Here is a 21,287-nt window from a genome sequence, read left to right as displayed (position 1 = left end):
GGATACATACAGACGAGTATGTTCACCTGAAAGGACTGGTTATAAGTGAAAATTTGCAAGTATGCCGCCTTTATTATGGTTGCGAAGCCTATTTATGGACTGCTATGACTGGAGAGTGCGTCTGACTCGTATTTCTGACCTTGTTCCCTAAATATTTTACTTCACTCCTAATCCTTTCTAATCTCATGAGATATCTTCGAATTGGTAGCAGCAATAGAGAGAGGTGAAAGTAGAAGAAAAGAACTACTAAAACCAGCGGTGACGAGGAATATAAGTGTACGACGAGTGATAGTGTGTACAATAGATTCCATTGACGTGACCTGATGTAGAAAGTACTGTATTATTGATACTAAGCCTTAGACTCACTGGTCGTAGCTGTTGGTTCCTCTTTCGGTGAAGGGTCATAGATCTCAGCCAAGTTGAAACGCTTCAGCTTATCATAATCACCTTGCACTACACTCATTCCAATCACATTCTGCGACGAGTCAGTCAAAGACCCAATACGAGAAAGTTCGCTTGTTAGTACTCACTTGGGCAACATCGACGAGGATCATTAGATCATAGTTGGTCAAATTCACTGGATGCTCCGGTCCGACAGCATCGGCAACGGTTTTAATGATAATGTCTCGGTTGAGCTTCGAGTTGCCTCGCACAGTAGGCCGAATGGCATACTAAATAGGTGAGAAATCAGCAATGCTCACAGTACATTTCCCCTCACAGCCAGATGCGTGATCGGATTATTTCCTAGATCAGTAGGATCTCCGACGGCCCAGAGGCCCAAAGAGCGAGGGGGGCCTTAAACTCACCGTCTTCGGTGGCCCTCCCGAATGGAAATGAGGCTTGAGAATCTCTTTCGCAAAGGCCGCTAGGTCCACACTCATAGTCTTTCGGATTGACGTGACTGGATGCATGCGCTTAATCCATCGGCTCTTCTTGGTCTCCGGGTGGGCATGTGCTTCGGTACACAGACGGTGCACAAGCTCCACTGGGTCTATTGAGGGATCGAGGCGCATGAATGTCACTATCGGGGATTAGTACCAATGAACGTGCCGAGGGCCGAGCACATAAGCGAATGGCGTTTTGGAAAATAATCGCAGACGTACCACACGGCATGTCCATCTGGATGGGTTTGAATTGACGTTTTTTGTCTTTGTCGGGCTGGAGGCCCTCCAATTCCCTTCGGATCTGAGCCTCGATATCTTCATCATCAGTATCTTGGTCCTCTTCCTCTTGATTTTCAGTGCCCTCGATGGCCTAGACAAAAGTTAGAAAAAAAGTAGCAATAATCTTCGTTGGAGGGGGCGGGAAAGAAAAATCATCTTACATGAGAAAAAATGTCCAACGCCTCTGACAGACATTTTCCTTCTTTGCCCATATCGCATGTCACAAAGACACCTACATCGCCAGATTCAATGACGACACGATTTGTCTTCCCACCATATTTTCCACCCTAATCCCAGTTAGTACTCTAGTAATCAAGAATTGTTTATCAAGAATTGTTCATCAACTTACCTTTCTCTTCTTCCACTGATTTGATGGATCAGGCATAGTTCTTTTCCCCATTTAGTAAGCTTCTGATATGTCAGGAATGGTGGTCTGAGGTGGTGGGGGGGGAGTTTTGTGTGATCGGCCGGGAGATTTGGGTTTAGCCGGGACCGGTGATCGACCTGGGCTTCATATAACATATGCTTATTACCATATAACATCGGCTTATTACACTACTAATCTATCCATATATATTATATTATGTTGTAGATACTATAATAAGACCCTTATCTTGTTCTAGATGGCTACTGAAACACAACATCCAACACTGTAAAAATAGAAATGGCATGACATCAAGTCAATGACGTAGTCTCAGTTGTACACCATTGATTGGACCTTCAAGAAATCCTGTAACAACAAAAGTTCCATGTGTCTCTATATCATCCTCTTACTCCTCTATCTCACCCCTCATCTTTCTTTTCTGTTTTCATCATCCACTCTCCTCAAACACATCAATTCATCATGGCTTCTACTGATATTGCCACCAGGGAGCTAAATAATCCTATGGATGTTGCCGAGTACTTATTCCGACGTCTTCACGAAGTTGGAATCCGCTCTTTGCATGGTCTACCCGGTGACTACAATCTTGCAGCATTGGATTACCTTCCCAAGTGTGGTCTCAACTGGGTTGGAAACTGCAACGAACTCAATGCCGGTAAGGCAAACTGTACCACGAACAAATAATCTAGATCTAACACTAATTCTTCTTAGGCTATGCCGCCGATGGCTATGCTCGTGTGAACGGTATCGGTGCCCTTGTCACCACTTTCGGTGTTGGAGAACTGTCCGCCCTCAATGCCATCGCAGGTTCATACTCCGAGTTCGTCCCCGTCATCCATATCGTTGGCCAGCCCACCACCCAGTCTCAAAAGGATGGAATGTTGTTGCACCACACTCTCGGAAATGGTGACTTCAATGTCTTCACCAAAATGAGTGCGGGCATCTCGTGTTACGTCGCAAACCTGAACAACCCCCATGACGCAGCCACCCTGATCGACAGTGCCATTCGTGAATGCTGGATCCGCAGTCGTCCAGTGTACATTACTCTGCCAACTGATATTGTCGCTGCCAAGGTCAACGGTGATCGCCTCAAGACCCCAATTGATCTGTCACTGCCAAAGAATGACCCGGAGAAGGAAGACTACGTGGTTGATGTTGTCCTGAAGTACCTCCATGCCGCAAAGAACCCTGTCATCTTGGTTGACGCTTGTGCCATTCGTCACCGTGCACTAGATGAAGTGCGTGACTTGGTCGAGAAGTCTGGATTGCCAACCTTTGTGACTCCAATGGGCAAGGGAGCCGTGAACGAGAACCACAAGAACTTCGGCGGTGTTTATGCCGGCAATGGTTCTAACGCTGGAGTCAGTGAAGCCGTCGAGTCCTCCGACCTCATTCTGAGTGTTGGAGCGATCAAGTCCGATTTCAATACTACCGGCTTCACTTATCGCATTGGACAGCTGAACACCATTGACTTCCACAGCACTTTTGTCAGAGTGCGGTACTCGGAGTATCCTGATATCAACATGAAGGGTGTTCTGAGGAAGGTCATTCAGCGGATGAATCCTCTGAACGCTGCTCCTATCCCTCCCATCACGAACCGACTGCCCGAAAGCGAGCGAAATTCTACCGATCCAAGTATCACCCACAACTGGCTCTGGTCGATTGTCGGACAGTGGCTCAGGGAAAAGGATATCGTCCTTACCGAGACTGGCACTGCCAACTTTGGTATCTGGGAAACTCGCTTCCCCGCGAACGTGACTGCCATTAGCCAAGTTCTTTGGGGCAGCATTGGTTATTCCATGGGAGCCTGTCAGGGCGCTGCCCTCGCTGCTAAGGAGCAGAAAGACCGCCGAACCATCCTCTTCATCGGCGACGGAAGTACTCAGCTTACTGTGCAGGAACTGAGCACTATCCTGAAGAACAAGTTGAACCCTATCATGTAAGCATCCCCATCAACCCAGTAGTCTCATATCATCTACTGACCGTCTCTAGCTTCGTCATCTGCAACGAAGGCTACACTATCGAGCGATACATTCACGGATGGGACGCAAAATACAACGACATCCAGCCGTGGCAGTTTGCCAACATTCCCACGGTCTTCGGAGCCAAGGACAACTACCAAGGCTACCGTATCAAGACCCGTGACGAACTTACCAAGCTGTTCGCTGACGAGGAATTCAATGTGTCCGACAAGCTACGAGTGAGTGAACACTTCAATGCCTTCTCAGACTATCTGCTAACACACTATCTAGCTGGTCGAGCTGCACATGCCTCGCGATGACGCTCCTGCAGCCTTGAAGCTGACCGCAGAGGCTGCTGCGGAACGCAACAGCAAATAAACGAAACACGAGAAAATATAATGACTCTTGTCGTAATGTCACGATGCACATGAAAGCAACATGCTGACAATATCTGAACTCTGGTTTATCTTGGCCTTGGTGTTTTGTTTTCTGTTTTCTGTTTTCCCGGCGTTTGTTTCGAAAGGAGATGGCCACATACCGGCAGGTTAATAACGCTCGTTGGTGAGCAGCACGAACATCTTCACTTTCGTGAAATCTAATGGAAAAGTCTATAAATAGTCTAATGGTCTGCCATTATCATGTAACAAGGTCTGGCGTATATCTATTAAGCTATCAAGTAGATGAGGATACCGATATATATCCGGATTTGCCGAGTTCGGCCCGACAGCTAAAAGCTTCGAGAAAAGGTTATTCCCTCCCAAGAACAAATAGATTAATCTCTCGCTGGCCACATCTGCCGCTAAACTTCAGAACAAACCTTGGAATGGCCCGAGAACGGTCCATACGTGGGATTTTCAAGGTTGGTTTTTGGATGATCATCTTCATCTGATAAGATGGAATATCCAACCTTGTATATATGTACTCCGTATGTAGTAGGTACATAGTACATAACCTTCGAATATCCAGGAATTATGTAACCATTTATCAATCCTAATCCATAGCACTGATTTCGGGTGGAGCTCCAAAAATTACCTGATTGTCTGACTCTCAACTTTGCGTAAAATAAGCCCTTGGCGTCCAAAATAGGTGCATTTTCATTAGGGGTATGAATGGGTCTATTAGGTGAGAGGACGGCATTTAACGAGGGTGTTCCCCGTCTGCTTTATGATACTCTTGGATATCACAGTTATATCTACCTACTGCTTTCAATCTTGCAATTAAGATATCATACTCTGTACATGCATCTGCTAGATATAAGATGGACAACTTTGGCAAGGTAATAAAAGCTAGAACCCCACAAGCAACAACCGCCCTGTTGCGACTGGCAGCAAACCGGCCTTTCTCGAGCTGCCTGGTCACACCTTGGAGACAAGCTGGACTTCGCCGATGAACCAAACCCTAAAATCTATGGGATCTGGGTCTGCTTCTTTCTGCTGGCTTTGCATTCTCTATCGGTTCCTACGTTCTCTTCCGCTACTATATCTATTCCAAATTCGAGAATGTTTCTCAGGTCAGAATTAGTAGGCTACCATCTATGCTGGTGGCTATGTTGCTCTAATGAAGTATCTGCCCGTCACTGAGGAGCGTGATGGGATCGAATTCGTCTACGGCTACAGTTAAAAGTACGGCTGCATTGCTGCGATAGCGATTCTCGTGCTTGCCGTTCCGTGCATCCACATGTGGAGATATTATATGGCGGACAAGGAGTAGAACAAGGGTACTGTTCTCTAGATCTGGAGATATAAAGTCTAGAGACTTAGACTTGATTTTTTGTTTACAACAAGCAATAACTTCTTTCAGTAGTCTTTTCAGAGATCTTCTCGGATAATTGCTTGGATATATCTTTTTATAGATGTTTCTTTTCTTTATGAGAGCTACTGTTAGAAGGATAAGAAGAATTTGCCATAAAATATAGGAAATAGGTGATAAAAACGACTTTTTCATGAATAACCTCTGCTGACGACACCTGATGTGCTCAATAGATGCTTATGACCTTTCAAAACTAATTCTTCCATATGTTCTGTGGGGTTTTCTAGTGAGACATAATATAATTTACGCCCTTTTAGGTCTGTTTCTCAAGTGACAGACTTTGGGCTCTATGCCTTGTAGCAGAAGTATTAGAGGACAACTCTCCAGCATCTCGAACCGGCTATAAACATACACCAAACTATGGATGTCTTTTCAATGTTCTTAAATCGCAGATCAGAAACCAACTTGGGCAGACGCCACAAAGCTGTTATTGGCGCGTAGCAGGTGACAGGTGAACGGGCCACAGTGAGCTGGGAGATTGCAGGGCCTCGGATGGGGTCTCCGGGGTATCCCATGAAGTGTTGATAAAAAAATACGATATATTGTTCTCCTTTCTTATTGTCTACTGTGTCCTAGATACTAAGAACTACTACTTCATACTATAACCCTAAAGACCGGGGAGAGGAAGTTACCGGACCCACGTGACGATCCCTATCAAGGCATCAAAGCAATATACAGGGCAATTTGATATCAATTTATCCCTTCGAGAATTCTTTGGTGAGTTCCATTCGTTTCCGAGATACGCCGGAAGTAAGGGGTTGCGGTGTTCTGCGCTCGCTTCCATTTGCTCGGATTTTCATTCGCTCGACCTTTCGGGCTTTCGACCTTCCAATCTTCCAATCTTTCGACCCAATCGCATCATCCAAATACTTTAGGAAACGCCTTGGCAGTTGACTAACCATGTACTGAGCCCAGAAGACTTTCTCTCTATTTTATTCGATTGAATCGATCATCTTGAACCTTGTACCAGTCCCCTCGCGCGATCTCAGTCGGTTCCGCAATCCTAAGCGCTGCGATAACGTCGGCAACGCCGAATCGAACCATGTCAACTCACGCACCGAGGACCTAAATTCGTTCTAGTTGCGCCCTTCCGAAGCGATCAACGACAGTATTTAACCATCAAATCCGACCGTTTGTTTGGTGCCTGGGACATCGAGCATGATGCGTTGATGATCATACCTAAACAACTCCGAACACAACTCCGCCCAAACGTCTCCTGAACGTCGCAGTCGAGACAGTGGGATATAACTACCGTCAATAGGCAGATCCGGTGCATCGGCTATCACAATGGATGGACGTCAACAGTATGTCCCGGGGCCCCCGCCTTCCTCTCAAGGACAACACATGAACCTGCCTCCGCCTCCGCCTCGGCATCCACAAGCCCAAACGTTGGTGCCACCCCCTCCTCCTGGCCCGCCTCCAGGGGCGGCCTATGGAGCTCCGACGGGATGGCAGCAAAACTGGGCCAGACCGGCGCTGAACCCAAGCTTCCCACCGCCGCCACCTCTTGCCCCCGCACCAAACCAACATCTAACATATGGTCGCCCACCAGCTCAGTTGTCGATCGTTCCTCCGCGTCATGACCATCAGCCTCTGACATCCGCAACCTATATACCCGGGAACGATACTATTGGCGTCGGCATTCCAGGGTTGTTCGACCCCCATGGAAGAGCTCCATATGATCCATATGCGCACACCAATGCCGAGAGACAACGATTGGGTCTCAGCCAAATGCACGATCACATCAATACTTCAATCCCGTACAAAACAGACCCAAACCTTCCCCAGACTCCGGGGGCCGCACTGTTTCTTCGCCCTACACTCTTCATGGCAACATTCATGAATTAACGTCCAACGACAGTTCGCAGCAGCAGGCGACAGCTCAAAATACCGAGCTTGTCAAAACATCGAGTCATCGTCACAACATTAGCGGTGCTTCTCTGGGTGGTTTATCTCATAGCGAAGCCGGGATCCAATGGCCATTGGATCGCGTGCTCCTCTGGCTTGCGAAGAATGGATTTTCCAACGATTGGCAGGAAACATTCAAAACATTGGAGCTCGAAGGGGCTGATTTCCTTGAGCTTGGACATGGATCCGGCGGGCGAGGAAATCTTGGAAAAATGCATCAAGTGGTTTATCCTCAATTGTCAAAAGAGGTTGGCCGGAGTGGCAAAAAATGGGAACCTGGCCGAGAACGAGATGAAGGCAAGCGTATGCGCAAACTCATCCGTCAAATCCATGATGGTTCGCAAGATTATGCCGTTTCTACACCACTGAATCAGACGCAGCCGCCGGTGACTGCGTTTCCCGAAAACAGTACAGCTTTCTTTTCCAATAATTTCCCCGAGCCACGTTCTGCTGGCCCTATTCCCGGTGTCAATGATGTGAGTCCGGATCATCTGAGTGCATTGCACGCCTCCAACCAAAGCCAAAAACCGACTGGGCAACGTTCTGTTACCATGCCGGTCCCTGCAGGACATGATTCACCGAGATACAATGATTCCCCAGCGCGAGAAAACTGGGTGCGTTCTGACCATTTACGGTCCGAGTATACCCGCAATGCTTTGTCGGGAATGAACACCGACCACCGACGCCAGAGTCCGTCCATTGGCAGTGAATCGGGCACTTTCCAGGGATCATCTCTTCGGCCCCATGAAGAAAGTCCAAAGAGTGGCAGCCCGGCCATGCAGCATGCGTCGCCTGCTTATGCAGGAGCATTCTCATCATCCACTGGGGATCTGACGTTGAGACAGTACGACCACTCTCGGGGCAATAGCACCGACTCAATCACTGGATTCGGTCGGGGCGCCACAGCCCGGTATTATGAGTCACGTAGACAAAACCAAGAACTTGAATCTCGCAGGCAAGGGCAAGAGGGTGCTCGTCCCTCGCCTCAGGATGCCTCTGGTCGACAGTGGAGTGACCAGACCTCGTCTTCGTACTCCAAAGAACATAAAGGCTTCTTCTCTAATATTCTGAAGAAGAAGACGAAAGCCACAGCTTCCAATCAGCCATCTACTGATCAGGGGCAAGAAGACTCGTCGCCTACCACGAGCCCGGAGACTCGCCCGAATGAAGCCTATCTTCCTTACATCAAGCCTGCTTACAACTCTAGCGACATGTCGGTCGGTGAGCGTCCATCCACAGCGACCACAAAGACGAAGAAATGGATATTTGCCACAGCAGATGGCTTGAACTTCCGTCTGATTGACATCACTGATCTGGACTCTTTTGATTCATTGCGTATGGGGATTTGTCAAAGCCTGGCGGTCGACCCGATTAGTGCTCAAATTTACCTCACTCAGCCCGGGCAGAGCGAGCATGAGGATCCTCTGAGTGACGCAAATCTCGCACAGTCGCGTCGAAGCAAGTCAGATGCATATGGCTCTCTCAAGCTATTTGTACGAGGGTCTCCAATGCTTCCTATGCCATCTAATACTCCTCAAGTCGATGGCCTGGGAGTTTCATTCGCAGATAAGCCCAATATGTCCCCCACAGCAACACACCACCAGGTCCACAGGAAGCCCCTGGACGAAGATGCCCTTAACAGGCTATCACCGCATCGCACCAGACCAGAATCTCCATTGTTGGGCTCTCGGCAAAATACCCTCAAGGCCCCCACAGGGAAAGCATCCCCGGCAGAGACTGTACAGGACGCAAGCCAGGCTCTTGGGTCTGACAAATCCGATTTGCTCGCTCGCCATGAGGAGCATCTCCGTGAAGTCGAACGTAAACAAAAACAATATTTACAATCCAAAACGCCGCAATCTCAGTTGAACAAGAATGCCTACAGTGAAACCGGGTACAGGCGAAACGAAGTCATTGACTTTGATAGTCCTCGTATCTCACCTTATGATGAAAAGAAGGGAGATTCGCTTGTACCACTTCGCAAACCTCCAACGGCGCCAATAGAGTCCAACACTCTTACCAAGGTCAATTCTCTCAGCAGGAGACCTACCACCCGTGAATCTCGTGAACCTCGGATGCAGCCGTCCTTGGGCGCTGCAATTGCCAGCGTTGGCCGCATTACAAGTGCCGTTGGCACGCCATTGCCTTCGGTATCCGCTGTATCCAAGTCTTCAGCCAACACTCGAGACAGCGCAAGCTCCGAGTCTGATCGACCAGGAGCATCTGACTCTACTGGATCATTTTCAAGTAGAACGCCCCTCGGTCAGTATATGCATGATACAGCGCGGCTTGGTCAATCTCCCGCTGACTATCTTCCAGACTCTTCGAGGTCGCCTTCGAAGATGGCCACGGAACGCGAGAAACCACCAGTCTCGTTTGCTAGCCAGTCACCCGAAAAGCCTGTTTCTGAAAACCCGCCGAGGCCAGGCTTGCAATCCCGCAAGTCGTTTGGTCCAGAGTTTGACTTTGAAGAGAATCAAGTATCCTTCCAGCGAACTCCTCAACAGCAACAAGACTCTGATGATGACTCTGATGATGACTCGGACGATGGCTTATTCCAAGTCCGACCTTCAAGGGCTCAGGAAGAACAGAGAGCAGTGCAAACTGAGGCCGAAAAGAAGTCGGAGAGGCCATCACTGACTGTGAACACAAAGGATCAATTGAAATCAAAATTGTCTGTCAGATTCAAATCTCCGAGCACTGCCGGTCCCAGTTCCAGCGGAGAGGCATCTGATGGGAAAGAACCGGCTTCTAGCACCTGGGGACCAGTTTCGCCCGAAGATGAGAGGCCTGTACCACGGCGAGAGTCATTTGCTCGAGATATCTGGGCAAGCAGACCTGCCGTCGAAGGCGTTATCGACCACCTCGATGACTTCTTCCCTGACGTTGACCTTGACGCCCCTTACTTGGATGAGCCGTCATCGCCCAATACCAAGGCTATTGGCGAACATGACGCGAGCCTCAAAGACAAAAAGGAAGCCCAGCCGCCTATTCCGCATGCAACTCATGCGCCTGGTACAGCTCCGGTGAGACCACCCGAACCTGTCAATTTCGCTCGACAGAAACTTGCTCGTGGTGGCGGCGGTGGCGGCGGGCTATCTCGCATGAAATCCATTCGACAGGTGGTCCAGGGAGCGAACCGGACAAACAGCATTGGCAATGCTGGTCCCCAAAGATCGGGTGATCTTCTGCGCCGAAAGAGTACCAAGATGTTCGGCGCCAAAATTATGCAAATCAGGCCCAAGCCAGGCACCCGACTTAGCCAACTTGATCCGATTCCACAAAATAGCACCCAACTGTCCAATACCGGGCCTGTTCCTCAGCGACAGCCCACTTTCCGCATCATCCGTGGCCAGCTCATCGGCAAGGGTACTTATGGTCGCGTATACCTAGGCATGAACGCAGACAATGGTGAAGTTTTGGCAGTCAAACTAGTCGAGATCAACCCGCGAATTGCAGGCGCAGATAAAGACCGCATCAAGGAGATGGTCGCCGCCCTGGATCAGGAGATTGACACGATGCAGCACCTCGAACACCCCAACATTGTGCAGTATCTTGGATGCGAGCGTGGTGAATTCTCTATCTCAATCTACCTGGAGTATATTTCCGGTGGATCCGTAGGAAGTTGTCTGCGCAAGCACGGCAAATTCGAAGAAAGTGTTGTGAGATCACTGACGCGGCAAACCTTGGGCGGACTAGCATACCTACACGACAAGGGAATCCTCCACCGCGACCTGAAAGCAGACAACATCCTCCTAGATCTCGATGGCACGTGCAAGATCTCCGACTTCGGTATCTCCAAGAAAACAGACGACATTTACGGCAACGACTCGTCCAACTCCATGCAGGGCTCTGTCTTCTGGATGGCCCCGGAGGTCATCCAGTCCCAGGGCCAGGGCTACAGTGCCAAGGTCGATATATGGTCCCTTGGGTGTGTGGTGCTGGAGATGTTCGCGGGGCGTCGACCTTGGAGCAAGGAGGAGGCCATCGGCGCTATCTTCAAACTCGGCAGCCTGAGCCAAGCCCCACCGATTCCGGATGATGTTTCTATGAACATTAGCCCCGCGGCTCTTGCGTTCATGTACGACTGCTTTACAATGTAAGACTTGATATGATTTTGGTTCTGGGATTCCTTTTACTAACATCTTCCCAGTGACTCGGCTGAACGTCCTACTGCTGGCACTCTGCTCACCCGCCATCCCTTCTGCGAGTCCGATGCGAATTACAACTTCCTCGATACGGAACTATACGCCAAAATTCGTGATGTTCTTTGAGTTCCTTTGGTTTTGTTTATTTGACTGGGTTCGGAGTAACTTAACGACTTTGCGCTTTCTCCTATCAACTGTACATACCCTTTTGTTTTGACATGCTTGAAGCGAGATTTGTCGTCTGGATTCTACTAGTTTTCTGATCAGCTGTACATACATTTTGCACGTTTTTGGATAATAACATTTACCGGGGGAACTAGATTATTCCCCCTTTACAGTCCGATTGTGATACACTACAATACCAACGCAAATTGCTGCTCTAGTTAGCAAGGATATATACAATTCTTCAGCTTATGCATGTACAAAAGTGCTCAATTCAACATGGTATCTATGCTCAAGAAGCGGATATTAAAAAAAGATCATAAAAACGAATCCAGGTCCTAAGACCTGGTGCTTAGGAGATCGTCGTCGTCTTCGGGGATATCAGCCTGCAACCCAGCGACGCCGACACGGAACACACCCTCACACCATTCGGCAAAGGTATTAACATCCCAGACAGCATCGTCCCGACCCTTCCCTTTCTTACTAACAAAATTTCCCTTAGCCTTCTCGGCGGAAGTATACTTCTCAAAGAAATCCTCATAGATCTGAATAGTGCGGTCCTGGACCGCTCCAACAAGCGTCTCTTTCATACGCGTGTCGTCGATATACTCATTCAACACCTTGCGTAGACCCGGTACCTCCTTCTCTATAGTGCGACAGGAAGGAAGGATAAGTTCGCCGCGGGCCAGGTTACGGGAATCAATGAATTGAGACGGTAGTGAGGCGGTCATGCGCGCAGCAAAGGCATTGATGAAGTCGTTGATGACTGTTCGAAGACGACCATCCAGTTCGACTTTCGCGTCGAGCATGTTCTCCACGACGCGCGGGATGAGGCCGTGGCCGACGAGACGCATCAGGTTGCGCGGGTTGAAGAGGCCACCGCGCTCGCGCAGCTCCCAGAATGTACTTGTCATAGCGGAGAAGTCGAAGGAGATATCGGCGGAGACGTATTCGATGTCGAAGGCGACGATTTGTTGCTTTAAGATTAGGAGGTGGCTCATTAGGAAGAGTTGGCTGTCGGCTGGTGTGGCTTTGGCGGAGATTAGGGTGCTGGCGTATTGGAGAGAGAGTGTTGTTTGGTGCACGATTTGGTGGGCTAGGTCGTCGAAGACGGTGGACTGGGGTGGTCAGTATGGGTGTGGATGGTGAGAGTTGTTGCAGGAAGACATCTTACATTCACTAGGCGGTATATCCGACTCAGGAGCCAGATTGCTTTTCGCAGGGTTGGATACCAGCCCTTTAGCGCGGTTTGGGTCTCAAAGTCCCATTTACCGTCTGGCTCTTGTGGGGATTCACCTTCGTCGTCGGCTTGTTTGGCCGTCATGTCGATTAATGTGTCCGCGGATGTGTCCTTCTTGCCCGAGATCTGAGTATCCGACACGGTCAGGGATACCTGTTGGTTGCGCATGGGGTAATCAGTGTCCTCTGGGCGAGGTTTGTATCGTTCGATTTCGTCGCGCAGAACAGCCAGGGCACGGAAGACAAGTCGAGCCTGGACGTCTTGCAAAGCGGGCTGGATCAAGACAGAAAAGTCAAGATGGTTTGTCTCGACTTGTTCCGGTTCTTCTTCCGAGTCTGTGAAATAGCGGGTCTGTAGTAGGTTGCACAGCTGGCATAGCCTGATGATATCGGATTCGTGGATGATTCGTGGACGAAGGTGATCATAAAGTGGTTCGCAAAGCGTCTCAAGGAATTCATACAAACCTCCTTGTCCGTGGAACCATTCTCCCCATAGATCATATTCGTCTAGGCACAGACCACGGATATAACCGATGCTAGCTCGAGCAAAGGCAACCAAGTCCTTGGACGAACTAGGCGTCTGTGTGATTTCGCCGAGCTTTTTGCGAGCGAGCGGAAGGATCAGCTTTGAACGGGTGGCCGAGTAATTGCTGTGCAGCTCATTCATCAAACTTTGATACTCGGCTTCGTTATTTTGATCTGGGTTGACCGGCGGCACAGCTCTCTTTTGAATCTCGACTCCAATCTGCTTCAGCTCAGGTGCTCCGACTCTGAATTTGGCGTACAGGAGAGCCGACAAGGCTGTGTCATTCAACTGCTGATCTGAAATCTTTTTGGAGACATTCTGGTAGATATCCTTAAGTGACGATACAAAGTTGCCGCGGATAAGCGTCAAGGCACGCGTTAGCAGTAACCGGTATCTCGAGCGATAGACCTCTGCCTCTTTTTGTTCCGGCTGCATAGAGATCAGAGATATGCGCATGAATACCCACGACCTGCCTACTCACATGTGTTTCCATATAATCCAAGCACACGTCCAGGTGCCTCAACATATCCGAGAATTCCTTGTCGCGAACTGTATTTCCCGCGCCGGGGGCATTGAGGCGCCGCGATGCGGGGTCTAAGAAATCGTAATAGTGGAGGTTGTTCTGGATACCATTCGCAAGCTTTGTGTCCCGTTCCTGGGCAGACAAAAGCCCTTGGCATTGTTTCTCGAAGTTCGATGTTTGGGTCTCGACCGATTTGAATGATTCGGACAAGCTGGATAGGTCATCCAGAAGGGTCAGGGTGTTTGTTAAGATTTCGTCGATGTGCTCTTTCGATTGTTCAAGTTCATCCAAGCAATTCCTACAGAAGAGTAAATTAGCACACCTCCCATAACCGTCCAATGTCAATCGTACTGGTACTCGTCATAGCTCTCCTCAATCAGGTCACCTTTAACATCATTAAGCCACTGCGAAAAATCAAGTTCATTGCTCCATCCTGGTATTTTCCACTCAAAGTTGCTTGGCGATTTCTCGTCCAATGCTTGGAGGCTTGATTGAGTTTCTTTGGCCGTGGGTATGCGCGGCGGGCCAGAAGGAGCGGTTTGGCGGCGGGCACGCTGCTGCTTTGTGGAAGGCATGGTGCGGTCAAGACCCAGGGAGTGTTATGGGAGTCAGCCTGCAGCTCATATCTCTCTGCCGACTTTATCTAGAGTGGAATTCAGGCCAAGTTTGATGTTGAAGTCGATCTGTGATGTGGTCAACTCCCGAGATGGGTTCTGCCGAGAGCTCCCGCCTGGATTGCTGCAACAAATCACAGGCGCGAGATTGGGAGCTTCCCCGGATATAATTTCACCTTTGCAGCTTTGATATGCTCTAGCTGGTGATCCAGCCATCATCTACAATGTTGAAATCTCAAATACGACGGCCCGCGACGCACTCCATCCTCGCCTTTCGTCCACTCAGAAACTCGGCGGCTCAGTCACTAAATGCGCCATGGTCCCGATTTGCTAGCAGTCAATCGCAAAAGCCAGGCCCCTCATCGCACTGGATCCGCAATTCTCTCGGGTTTGCTGTGACAGGAACTGCAGTCTTTTTGGGGTACTCATACCTGGCTGATGGTGAAAAGGGGCCTTGGATGAGTCTCCCGGAAGTTACGAAGAGAGAGCCCGTTGATGCCAACGATATCCAAGCTCAGTTCATTCAAGAAAAACGAAGCCTGAAAAGTCCCGGCGTCTATACATGGGGGTCGAACGTTTATCGTGTGGTGGATCCAGGATCCAAAGATACCGACATCAAGACTCCTCGGCGTTTCAAATACTTTGACGGCCAGGTGCTGAGAGATCTCAAGATCGAGGAAAAGTGCGGTGCAGCAATTACCGAGAACGGAGATCTAGTGCAGTGGGGCAAGGCGTTCTCAGAGTCAGACTTCAAACCTACGGCGACTCTGACTGGCAAGAATCTCATCTCACTCGCTCTGTCCGAAAGCCGAATCATTGCGCTATCCTCGGATGGAACTGTATACTCACTTCCCACATCCAAGGACGCGCAAAGCACCGGCCCAAAGTCAACAGAAAGCTCATGGGTTCCGTTCTGGCCCAACCAGTCTAATTTGAGCTACCGTGTATTGAACCCATCTTTGAAGCTGGGTGAAAAGGTCACCACAATCAGTGGAGGACTGGAACATGTGCTGCTTCTCACGAGCTCTGGTCGTGTTTTCTCTGCGGCATCATCCACGGAAAATTACCCCTCGCTTGGTCAACTTGGTGTGGAGGGACTTACCTGGTCCACCCGGCCCAAGGGACCAGCAGATACCTGCCACGAAGTTACAGCTCTCGCAAGCTCCAAGATTATTCAGATTGCCTGTGGTGACTACCATTCGCTGGCGCTAAGCAAAGATGGCCGTATGTTTGGCTTTGGTGACAACTCATTTGGCCAATTGGGTGTGGATTTTGAACCCGAGAGGCCTTTCAAGGATTCTCCTTTTCTTATGAAGGTTCAAAAACTCTATAGCAGAAACCTATATCTCCCTAAGGTTACCAGCATTGCTGCTGGTGGCGCAAACACATTCTTCTCCGTTGATGTCAAGCGCATTCTCGGGTATGAAGAAGAGGCAGCCAATGTTCATGATCTTGGAAAAATAACTACAGACATGTGGTCATGCGGTAGGGGAATTTGGGGTACTCTCGGCAATGGCAGATGGGTTCATCTGCAGGATTCGCCCACCAAGGTGAAAGCTTTAAGTGGTGTGAGCGAGTATGACGAGAAGACAAAACAAATAACCCCCATTCGCATTCGGGCCATGTCTGTCGGCACAACACATGTCTCTGCTATCTTGGACAACAAGGCCAATGTTAGCAAGACTACCAAGGATTCTTTGGACCAATCCAAAGACTGGGGCTATGATGTTCTCTTCTGGGGAGGAAATGAGCATTTCCAGCTGGGAACAGGAAAGCGAAGCAACCAGTCCAAGCCTACCTATATCAATGCCCCTCCCGAAAACAAGAAAACTCAGGGCGAGGCGCGATTACAGATCATGCCTCGTCACAAGGGCAGGGTCGAGAAGCGCAATGTGAGCATGGAACAGCGTGTTGAATGTGGGCGCCATGTCTCTGCCATTTATTCAGCAGTGTAAATGGTAAAAAGGAAACCTGTATATTAGTTATGTCATATGAAATCCAATTATAATTCGTTCTACTCGATAATCGGCCTATTGTTTTGGTCTTATAGAGTGGCCGCCATTGCAAACAGACCAAACTCTTATCACCGCGGAGACGCTTGGACCACCGCTTATCCAAAAAATTTCCAGCGCTTCAAGTCCATCTTCCCTCACGACACACCGCCACAATGCCTCGCGAACAACAAAAAAGAGGCCGCAGGGCCGAGAAGAAAGCCCAGAAAGAGGATTCCAAGAGAAAGTTCGAGGAAACACCCGAAGACCCCGTCGCGAAGCGATTGAAGCCCTCTACCGACGACGCCGACGAGGCCAACGAGGCCAACGACGACATCCAACTTCCTGAAAATGAGGACTACATTCCCCTTGACCAGGGTGAACAGCAGGAACAGCAGGAAGGCGAGCAACCTGACCTGGATGGCGATATGCCTTTCTACGGTCTTCTAGACGAGGAGGAGTCGGAATACTTCCAGCGCGCCAACGAAATGCTGGAGCTGAACGAGTTCCAAGATGCCGAAGAGCGCAGCTTGTTTGTTGACAGTGTATACTCGGAAGCCAGCGGCAAGGAGTTGAAGATTGCTTGCAGTCAGGGTTGTTCGAGACTCATGGAGAAATTGATCTCGATGTCAAACGCTCAACAACTCCGCCGGATATTCAGCAAGTTTATCGGCCACTTCCTCCACCTAGTGCAGCATCGATTCGCAAGTCACTGTTGTGAGACTCTTTTCATTCACGCTGCGCCTGCCGTGATGCAAAAGACGAAGCCTCAAACCAAAAAGTCAGACGAAGACGAAGGAGAGGAAGAGCCGGAGCTGACACTCGCCGAAATGTTCATGGCTGTCATTGAAGAATTGAAGGAAAACTGGGGATACCTGTTGACAGAGCGATTTGCGTCGCATACCATCCGAGTGCTACTCCTGGTTCTTGCAGGCGAGCCGGTGGATGTCACGTCAAATGAGTCCTTTGTCGCAAGTCGCAAGAAGGAAAGAATTGAGATCAAGACTATTCAGGGCGAGGAGAAGGTGGACAAATCTAAAGCCGAGAAACACACTGTTCCAGCGACATTTGAGCCGGCACTCAAGAAGATCATGACTGATATGGTTGCCGGTCTCGACGATGTCTATCTCCGAGCCCTGGCAACGCACCCAGTTGGAAATCCCGTGCTTCAGGTACTGCTGTTCTTGGAGCTTTCGCACTTCGGAAAGTCTAGCGCCAAAGATCCCAAGTCGACCATCCGGAGACTGGTTCCCGATGAGTCGTTTGAGGAAGAATCTGAAAGCGCGGTATTCATTCGTGGTCTCCTCTACGACCCAGTGGGTTCCCGTCTGTTAGAGACGATGGTGCGATACCTTCCTGGTAAATCATTCAAAAACCTTTACAAGAACAACTTGGGTGACCGAATTGGTTCCCTCGCTCGCAACAGCACCGCTGGATATGTGGTTCTTCGGATGCTGGAAAGACTCGGTAAGGATGACTTGAAGATTGCCATGACCAATATTATCCCTGAAATTCCGGGCCTGATTGAACGGTCGAGACTCATTGTCCCCAAGATGTTGATCGAGCGATGTGTGGTCCGTGGCGTCGACACAAAGCCTCTTGCCGAAGCACTCCAGGGTGCTTACAGCCAAGATCCTGTTATCAGACTGGAGCAGATGCTCAAGTTCAACCCCTCTGAGAACACAGCCCCACAAACCGAAGACCATGATATGGACGGGGACGACGGAAAGGAGCGCAAGCCACGGGGCCCACCCCCGGTGTCTGCGGCCGAGAAAGCAGAGAAACTGCATGCCTCTCTGCTTGTACAGGCCATGTTGACCGTTCCTGGCCCGATGAGCCAACTTGTCTACACGAGTCTCCTCGCCCAATCACCTGAAATCATCGTACAACTTGCCCAAGAACCCACCTCCTCCCGCGTTCTTCAACAGGCCCTGACTTCTACCACCTCCACACCTCAAATCCGACGACAGCTCACCACCCGTTTCCAGGGTCATCTCACACCTCTTGCCTTGAGCAGTAGCGGATCACACGTAGTGGATGCGCTCTGGACTGCAACCAAGGATATCTTCTTTGTCAAGGAGCGTATGGCGCAAGAACTCGAGCAGCATGAGCAGGAGCTCCGCGATTCCTTTGTGGGTCGCGCGGTCTGGCGAAACTGGTCAATGGATCTCTTCAAGCGCCGCCGACGCGATTGGGCTCACAAGGCCAAAGGTCTTGAGGAGCGAACCGAGAGCAATGAAGGCGCCGCACGTCCGATGTCTAAACTTGACCAGGCGCGGGCCCGTTATGCAGCAGCCAAGGAAGCAGCCGATGCTGGTGCCACTGGTGCCAACCAGACTGCGGTGTCTAGCAGAAAATGATAGACAACAGATAGAATTACATATTGGACGAAATGCACATGTACTCATACAAAAGGCGTTAATGTATTCACTCGTTTCATTTCCGTGCTTTTTTTTGTTTTATATCTATTTCCATATAGCTCTCTTATGAATCGGTATCATATTCCAAGTGTTTACAGTGTATAGTTCGGCAACAATTTCAAGAGGCCACTCGGGTTCCTGCAGATCAACCCGGATCTATATTTGTCTGCATGTGATATATGCAAGGAATCTAGATAGAGAATATACAACATTTTAATCTCCAGAATCCGACTCAAACATGAGTATAGCTGAGAGTATAGACCATTGCATGCTCCAGAGTTCCAGGAAGAGGATGATGTCAGGCTGTGCGGGATTGTCGCCATCTCCGAGGTGGCCGACAAATTTTTTTTTTATCAATTGTGTCTTCTGCCCTTTCTTTTCCACTTCTTCTGCATACACTTGGTGTCTCCTTGCATTTTCATACACTAGAACGTGAGAATCTGTACAAATGTCAGGCATTGCGCAGCCCAGTCGTGCTGACGAAGTGCAAAGCGTGAGTCAATTCCATATCGAAATGATCTGCACCCCACTACATTCTTTATTCGATATTCTGATACTAACACTATCACTCTATTCAGCTTCTAAAAGCAGTGGAAGACCTTCTCATACCGTTTATTAGATCCGCAGATAATGATCCCCTCGGGTCCTCGACACAGAAGAATGGCACCAACGGCACCAACGGCACCAATGGACACACTGGACTGGCTGGAACCTCGTTGGTAGATTATAAGAAACCCGAAGAGCTGCGAGATATTCTTCAGCTCGAGATCCCCGAGAAAGGCACCAAGCAGGAAGGTCTCATCGAGGTCCTGCAAAAGGTCCTGAAATACTCAGTCAACACCTGGCACCAGGGCTTCTTGGACAAGCTGTATGCGTCAACCAATGCGCCCGGCGTGGCAGCAGAGCTCATCCTCGCTACCTTGAACACCAACGTACACGTCTACCAAGTGTCGCCTGCACTGACGGTCATTGAGAAATATACCGGTCAACGGTTGGCGAACCTCTTCGGGCTGAACGGTCCACGGGCAGGCGGTATTTCCGTGCAAGGCGGATCCGCATCGAACACCACCTCCATTGTCATTGCGCGAAACAACCTCTACCCGAGCACGAAATCAGACGGGAACGGCGGGTACAAGTTCGTGCTCTTCACGAGCGCGCACGGCCACTACAGCGTGGAAAAGGCGGCGCAGATGCTCGGTTTCGGTAGCAGTGCCGTCTGGCCCGTCCCTATTGACAAAGTCGGTCGCATGATCCCAGCCGAACTTGAGAAACTGGTCCAGAAGGCGCAAAGCGAAGGCCGGACGCCGTTTTATGTCAATGCCACCGCCGGCACAACCGTCATGGGCTCTTTCGACCCTTTCAACGAAATCGCAGCCATTTGCCAGAAATACAACTTGTGGTTCCACATCGACGGGTCCTGGGGCGGCTCGTTCATCTTTTCCCAGCGCCAGAAGCATAAGCTAGCCGGCGCAGAAAAAGCAAACAGCATCACCATCAACCCGCACAAAATGCTCGGCGTTCCCGTCACCTGCTCGTACCTGCTAGCATCGGATATGCGCCAGTTCCACAAGGCCAACACCCTCCCCGCTGGATATCTATTCCACAACGAAGAAGACGAGCCCGCTGCCAATGGCGAGGAGAACGAATCCGAGCTGGAAGTCGACTCGCCGGAAGTCTGGGACCTGGCAGACCTCACTCTCCAATGCGGTCGACGTGCCGATTCCCTCAAGCTGTTTTTGGGCTGGACATACTACGGCAACGAGGGCTATCAAGAGCAGATCGACTCGGCATGTGATATCGCCGCGCACTTGGCCAACACCGTTGCCCAACATCCTGATTTCGTTCTTATTAGCGAAAATCCCCCGCCGTGTCTGCAGGTGTGCTTCTATTACGCTCCGGGCGGGAAGTTCGTGTACCCGCGCGGCTTGGTCTCGAATGAGACACTGCGCGCGAAGAATAACAGCAAGGTCACTGAGCAGGTGACGCATGCGATTGTGCCCAAGGGATTCATGGTGGACTTTGCGCCTCCCAGTGGGGATGAAGATGCGGCTGGGAATGGAAAGTTCTTCCGGTGCGTGGTGAATGTTCAGACCACAAAGGAGACGGTTGATTTGCTTGTCCGCGCCATCGAAGAAGTTGGTCCTGGTATTATTGAGACTTTGAAGGCGGGCAACCCGGCTGTCCCGCATAAGCGGCTTGGTGAGCGTGGACATGGCCCTGTTGTCCATCACGTTTGAGCAGGTGCGTAGTTTGTTTTCTTTTGATTTACTTGCACATATAGAGTAGAGCTTATGGACACGAGAGACGGGATACGACATATAGGAGATCTGGTGAATATATAAGGCTGTGTATCAATTTGACACCCTAAGAACAATATGAGCCAATATCTCGGAGCTCAAATATGGAGGCTGTAGAGCAGTCAGCATAGTTTCGAACTATAC

The 21,287-nt window shown here is 49.9% G+C and overlaps 7 protein-coding genes across 7 annotated transcripts; 5 read left to right on the top strand and 2 right to left on the bottom strand.

Moving 5' to 3' along the window:
* Positions 1-349: 349 nt before the first annotated feature.
* N7447_003865 (THUMP domain-containing protein) lies at positions 350-1,563 on the bottom strand (the record flags this gene model as incomplete). The annotated part of the gene is made up of 6 exons (XM_057228140.1): positions 350-475; positions 531-671; positions 807-1,021; positions 1,104-1,254; positions 1,325-1,450; positions 1,513-1,563. 6 exons carry the CDS (start codon positions 1,561-1,563, stop codon positions 350-352), a joined length of 810 nt encoding a protein of 269 aa, XP_057087481.1.
* Positions 1,564-2,007: 444 nt separating this feature from the next.
* Positions 2,008-3,884, top strand: N7447_003864 (alpha-keto acid decarboxylase family protein; the record flags this gene model as incomplete). Its single annotated transcript, XM_057228139.1, has 4 exons — positions 2,008-2,200; positions 2,257-3,484; positions 3,538-3,745; positions 3,798-3,884. 4 exons carry the CDS (start codon positions 2,008-2,010, stop codon positions 3,882-3,884), a joined length of 1,716 nt encoding a protein of 571 aa, XP_057087480.1.
* Positions 3,885-6,602: 2,718 nt separating this feature from the next.
* bck1 (uncharacterized protein) lies at positions 6,603-11,497 on the top strand (the record flags this gene model as incomplete). The annotated part of the gene is given in 3 exon segments (XM_057228138.1): positions 6,603-7,075; positions 7,087-11,322; positions 11,377-11,497. The coding sequence occupies 3 exon segments, from the start codon at positions 6,603-6,605 to the stop codon at positions 11,495-11,497; spliced, it is 4,830 nt and encodes a 1,609-aa protein (XP_057087479.1).
* A 374-nt stretch (positions 11,498-11,871) lies between these two features.
* On the bottom strand, positions 11,872-14,396 carry N7447_003862 (Golgi transport complex subunit COG3; the record flags this gene model as incomplete). Its single annotated transcript, XM_057228137.1, has 4 exons — positions 11,872-12,651; positions 12,708-13,727; positions 13,780-14,119; positions 14,173-14,396. The coding sequence occupies 4 exons, from the start codon at positions 14,394-14,396 to the stop codon at positions 11,872-11,874; spliced, it is 2,364 nt and encodes a 787-aa protein (XP_057087478.1).
* Positions 14,397-14,659: 263 nt separating this feature from the next.
* N7447_003861 (RCC1 domain-containing protein) lies at positions 14,660-16,390 on the top strand (the record flags this gene model as incomplete). Its single annotated transcript, XM_057228136.1, has 1 exon — positions 14,660-16,390. The coding sequence occupies one exon, from the start codon at positions 14,660-14,662 to the stop codon at positions 16,388-16,390; it is 1,731 nt and encodes a 576-aa protein (XP_057087477.1).
* Positions 16,391-16,602: 212 nt separating this feature from the next.
* nop9 (RNA-binding RNA processing protein NOP9) lies at positions 16,603-18,786 on the top strand (the record flags this gene model as incomplete). Its single annotated transcript, XM_057228135.1, has 1 exon — positions 16,603-18,786. One exon carries the CDS (start codon positions 16,603-16,605, stop codon positions 18,784-18,786), a length of 2,184 nt encoding a protein of 727 aa, XP_057087476.1.
* A 508-nt stretch (positions 18,787-19,294) lies between these two features.
* Positions 19,295-21,083, top strand: N7447_003859 (pyridoxal phosphate-dependent decarboxylase family protein; the record flags this gene model as incomplete). Its single annotated transcript, XM_057228134.1, has 2 exons — positions 19,295-19,339; positions 19,425-21,083. The coding sequence occupies 2 exons, from the start codon at positions 19,295-19,297 to the stop codon at positions 21,081-21,083; spliced, it is 1,704 nt and encodes a 567-aa protein (XP_057087475.1).
* Between the last annotated feature and the right edge of the window lie 204 nt (positions 21,084-21,287).

The sequence above is a fragment of the Penicillium robsamsonii genome, assembly GCF_028829455.1.
Source record: "Penicillium robsamsonii strain IBT 29466 chromosome Unknown utg000002l_segment0_segment0, whole genome shotgun sequence".
In the NCBI taxonomy this organism is placed as follows: Eukaryota; Fungi; Ascomycota; class Eurotiomycetes; order Eurotiales; family Aspergillaceae; genus Penicillium; species Penicillium robsamsonii.
The sequence above is the reverse complement of the archived record's forward strand: the minus strand, read 5'-3'. Positions and strand labels throughout refer to the sequence as shown.